A 5,040-nucleotide genomic window follows, 5' to 3' on the forward strand; every position below is an offset into this window, starting at 1 on the left:
GAAGAATTTTATTTTATTGTAATTTTCCATACAGTTGAAGACAGCAATGACGGATTTATTTAAAATACAAATTCAGGAAGGCTGGATCAATTCTCATGAGAATGTAGGGAATTTTTTAAACATACAGATGTGTGATTTGCATGTAAATCATGAACACATGGTAGAAAACAAACCATAAAAAAGATTCATCTAACTTCCTATATGGAAGACACATATTTCCCCAGGGCTCTGAGGTTACTGTAAAAGCTTATGCAAAACATGAAAGTGTGTACATGCTATGTACATCTAATACTTGTTATAAAATACCAGTGTTTCAATGGTCTGACTCCCCACATTATTATTTCTGCTAAACTGTACTTTGTTTTCCAATGAAGGCAACCACCGTAATCAGTTCAAAAGTACATCTAGAAAAGAACACAAAGCTGAAAAGGTAATACAAAACCCACCATCCCCCTCTTTAATAATGTATCAACATACAATCAGAACGCAGTTGGTAACAAACGAAATCTTGTATAAAACAAGTAGTACAAAGACAAGTGTACCTTTGCATAGAAAGGGGCAGCTAACTCTATTAAACAACAAACAGGTTTAAAAGATGAATTCTTTAGTAAGTGCCAAATCATCAAGTTGATGTGAATGCATTTTGAAACCATGGCTACATTCGTACATGGCAAGCAGCTACAGTGACCTGTAACTTTCTTCAACTGTGATGACCCTGTACGTGCCAATCTTTCGGATATATTCCTGTGTAATGTGGTGTTCATATGAGATGCTTGCCGTATTTCTTTAACAAGCCAAATACTCTTTGGATGACTGTGGAACCTTGTAGGATGGAAAGCTGGCCTGATGCTTCTTCACGGAATGCCATTAGTTAACCCATGCTGAAAGCTGTCCTCATTAAAAACACTTGTTTGCTTCCTAGTCACTACTTCTGGGAATCTAAGTTTTAAAAAATATGAGACTGTATTCTCTAAGACCAGAATTCGACAAAACTAGCTAAAATGCTAGCATTTATCTTATCATGCTGGCTGCAATATGATAAGGTGCTAACTCTTGTAAAGTAATTCTACACTCCTTACCTTGGCAAAATCTCCACTGAAACAAAGTAAGGAGTGCAGAACAGCCCTTTGTACCATTGTTTTTAGAAATGCTGCCACTTACAGTTACAGTTTAGTGGTGAATTATTTGTTCAAGTACATGGTGTCTCAGTGAAAATGTCTAGATAAAAGAATGCATATGTACAAGATCAGAAAAGGACCCCTCACCTTTGATTTAAAAAATAAATAGCTGGTTTAGACAGTTATTACTGGAATTTCATCTTTAAAGGAACAGGAAAGTCATTTTTAGGTTTTTGTCTTCTCTTTCAAACGGCTTATTGGTAATGGAAGTGTCTTTCAGAGTTCTGTGACATGCATTGGATAGCTCGGAGGTGGATGTGATGGCAGTTTAATATTAAGGCGCCTGATATGACAGCCGTGGCAGAGCAAGTGGCCCTCTAATGGGTAACAACGGTGGCCTTCCTCATCATTGAGCTGCAAGCCACAATCCTAGAAGAAACATATACATGCCAGATTAGCGAGTGATTCAGGTACGTCATCTCACAACAACATTCATCTATCCTGCATGACCCTGGGATCTCCCTCTCATGCCTCCAAAGCCAGCAACCTCAAGACTTTTGGTAGGTGAACCCTGACTATCTCATATTAAGCAAAACGTCATCACTGAAATCAAACAGGACACTCTACAATAGTACCCAGCATTTCTTCCCCCCATTGTTTCCCATTCTGGTCTCTTCTTCATCTAATAAATGCTGATGCAAATCAGACAAAAACAAGCCAAGGGCTGACCCTAACACATACAACCTGGAAGAGGTTAGAACAGAGAAGGAGCTAATTCTGCAACAAGGCAGCGAGCAAGAAATGGGGGAACAGAAGTAGAGAATAAGAGGCGTGGGGAAGAGTGGGAGATGAGACATGTTTTACTTCTGAGGCAGGGGTATGCTCTCTCTAATTTGCAATTAAAAAAAAAAAAATTGTAGACTTCAAGGCCAATGGTCCGTCTTCAGTGTAGTATGTCAGTACCTCTGGGACCAGCACACAACTACAGGGATGACTTGGGTGAACAACAGCAGAGAAAAAACCACAACCAACAGACAATAATCCTGCCTGCTGACTATTAGGTGCACTGCAACAGAGATACTCCTGCTTTTCAGTTGTCCTCATAATTTTGAGGACATTTGAAAGTCATGGCAGTTTTGTGCTTGGATTTGATGTTTCAAATATGTTAAATATTTAAAAATTGTTACTGCGACCAGTCCTGACAAACCAGAGATTCTGAGTATGTGGCTGCGCACTTAAAAGAAAGGAAAAAAAAAAAAAGAGAACATGTTGGACATACAGGTCATTTCAGTATGGAAAACTGACGCAAAGTTTTTAATTGGACACGAAGTATGATTTTTTTCAGCTTCTGTAGCTTAAGTTAAAATCTTCAAATTTTAGAATGCGGAAATAAGAATGAAAAAATGGGTTTTAAAGTAAGCTTTAAAATCAAAGTGTTAGTTTAGGGAGGCTTTAATCAAAGTTTCTGCCAGGGTAGTTTTCTGTGTGTTACTATATGTTATATAGTAACTTTATAGTCCTTTATGTAAGTTTTAAAATTCAGTTCCTCATTAGAATTTAACAACTTCAGATACCCTACAGATGTGCCAAGCGTTCCTACCTTTTTACCCTCTCCAAGATGGTATTCCTTTCCGCAATGAGAAAGCCTCCTGCCTTCTCAGCTGATTTCAGTTTTAGAATGGGGGGTCTGTTGATCTGTAAACCAGCTTCAACTTCTCAGCAGAAGTTAAGTGGTTGCACAAGAAAGAGATGATATAGAAAAGCAGCAAAGTTTCCAAACTGACTTTGCATGGCCACCAGGTGACGATGACACCAACAGCATTTCAGTGTGAGTTGTCACAGCCTTTGCAAAAATCTCCAGGTGAATACCTCAAAATACTGGCACTAACTTCCCTAGCAGTGCGTGGAGACAGCGGTGACCCAGTGTGTACAGTTTGAGAGCCTGACTTGAGATCATGAGGCAGTAACCTACCCCTGTTAACACATGGCTAACCCCCTGATTTCTGTACATAAATGCACTCTGCCATTCTGGGCAGATGTGGAGGCAGCTTGATTTGCCTCAAACTGGAAGGAGAATGGGGAAATGAATAATGAAACAGAACTGAAAATAAACCCCCATTGGGACATTCTAATATAAAGTCAATAGCCTGAGAGAAAAGGGGAGGGAGCTGTCATCTTAGGTGAAGCCTGCACAAAGGAATAGATGGGGGAAGAAGGAGGAGGGAAGTACAGCTCTCCAAAATGCTGCCATTTCCTGTGCCAGTTTCTCTTTAAAAAGTAATAGAAAAGGACGGAGTATCAGGTATCCTCTGTTGGAAGGAGACAGCTGAGTGGATGGGCTCTTCCTTACATTTAGGTTCATATACATCTCAAAATGGCCTGAATTTTGTTATTTTCTCCCTCAACTGGAAGGCTCTTTGTAAAACCTTTTTGTGCAGAAGTGCCCGGAAGATAGTATTGCTGCATTTTTTGCTTCTGGCGCTAAGACAGGTAGCACAGTTAGGATCTGTGTGGATATCTGCATGTTTTATCAGAGCACCAAACCTACAGCAAAAGGGAAGTTTTGGACTGATCCCAAAGTAAAGCGTGAGTTTCCCTCCTCATGCTCCTGGATGCAGAGCTAAGACTGAACTCCGCTCTCCTCGCCAAAGCAACAGCACTAATCCCACAACTTGATCTGCCCCAATAAACATTTAAATGTTCTGCACAAAAGAAACTACTCCCCAAAAAGTGACAGAAAGTCAGTGGTATCCCTGTCTCTTTTCTAGTAAAGAATCAATATTCATTCAGCATGGAAAACAACACAGATCCCCTAGAAAAGCCTTCCAGTGTAGGAGTGAGGGTCCTTCCCCACATAGGCAATGTGAATTCAAGTCTCCTCACATCAGAGCCACACAAGCTGTAACCAGAGACTGGGAAAAAGACAACTGGCACCTAGTCTTTGCTCTCTCCCCATCTGGAAGTATTGAGAAAATGCAACCCAACCAACCAAATCCAGCTTTTGAAGTTAATATACTGGGGGAAAAAAAAGAAACCAATTTGGTACTGGAGATGGCAGCACCACTTGCAGCCCAGCTAGCACTCATCCCTTTGCCTGCCCCCACAAGCTGTGGGGCAGAGCCCTACCTGCCCAGGCGTGCAAGAGCCAGCAAATGCACCCTGGGGTGTGAGTCAGGCACCTACCAAGAGGCTGCTAGTCAGGAGCAAAGCCTTGCCATGGGCTGGGCTGGGCTGGCAGAGGAGGCTGATGCTTACCTCACAGTGATAGCACTCCACATGGTAGTCTTTGTCCATTGACACCACCCGAATGGTCTCCTCAGAGCCCTGTCGGGGAAGCAGAGAGAAAGTAAGAGAGGGTTTCTAAGTGGTGTTTTCTCAATCTTCTTTCAGTGCCACACTATTGCTTGCGAGAGCTGTTTCCCTCGGGTATCCCCTCTTCCTCTGCAGAGCAGAGCTCTGTGATCGCAGAGGGTCTTGTCCCCTGGTGCACAGCACCGCACCACTGGTTTTGCTGTTTAGCAGCAGCATGGGTGTCTGATATATCATCTGAGCTGTGGAGGTCATTGGGGAAGTGCAGCCAAAACTTCATCCTCAAGGGTCAAACTGGTCCTGAAATCAAATAATTTTCCAAGGGCACCCAGGATCTGAACGAATTATCAGCCAAAAACCATGATCTGCTGATTGGGTAACTCTTCCTTGTAGATACTCCGGCCTGAGTTGTCCAGGACTTGTATTCCCCTCAAACCATCTGCTGCGCTGCTATTTTGCACATGTCGCTGTATGTACCCCATAGGGATTTACATACCAGTCTGGCAGGTAATTATGTGCACAGGCCAAAACCTCAGCATGAGGGTGGATGCAGTGGAGTTGGGTAATTCCTGGCTGAGCCCCAAGCCCTGCCGAGCAGCCCATACCCTCCTTG

The 5,040-nt window shown here is 42.4% G+C and overlaps 1 protein-coding gene across 1 annotated transcript in view; it reads right to left on the bottom strand.

The window, feature by feature from the left end:
* Window positions 1-1,394: 1,394 nt before the first annotated feature.
* The window catches only part of LOC104166708 (Wilms tumor protein 1-interacting protein homolog), a 9,614-nt gene continuing 5,968 nt past the window's right edge, over window positions 1,395-5,040 (bottom strand). The window contains exons 5-6 of the mRNA XM_009706730.1: window positions 4,374-4,442; window positions 1,395-1,547 (exon numbers count right to left, since the gene is read on the bottom strand). Coding sequence (XP_009705032.1) covers window positions 1,395-1,547; window positions 4,374-4,442 — 222 coding nt within the window. The remainder of the gene's footprint in view (window positions 1,548-4,373; window positions 4,443-5,040) is intronic.

This window comes from Cariama cristata, unplaced genomic scaffold (genome assembly GCF_000690535.1).
Source record: "Cariama cristata isolate BGI_N322 unplaced genomic scaffold, ASM69053v1 scaffold24398, whole genome shotgun sequence".
NCBI classification, from domain to species: Eukaryota; Metazoa; Chordata; class Aves; order Cariamiformes; family Cariamidae; genus Cariama; species Cariama cristata.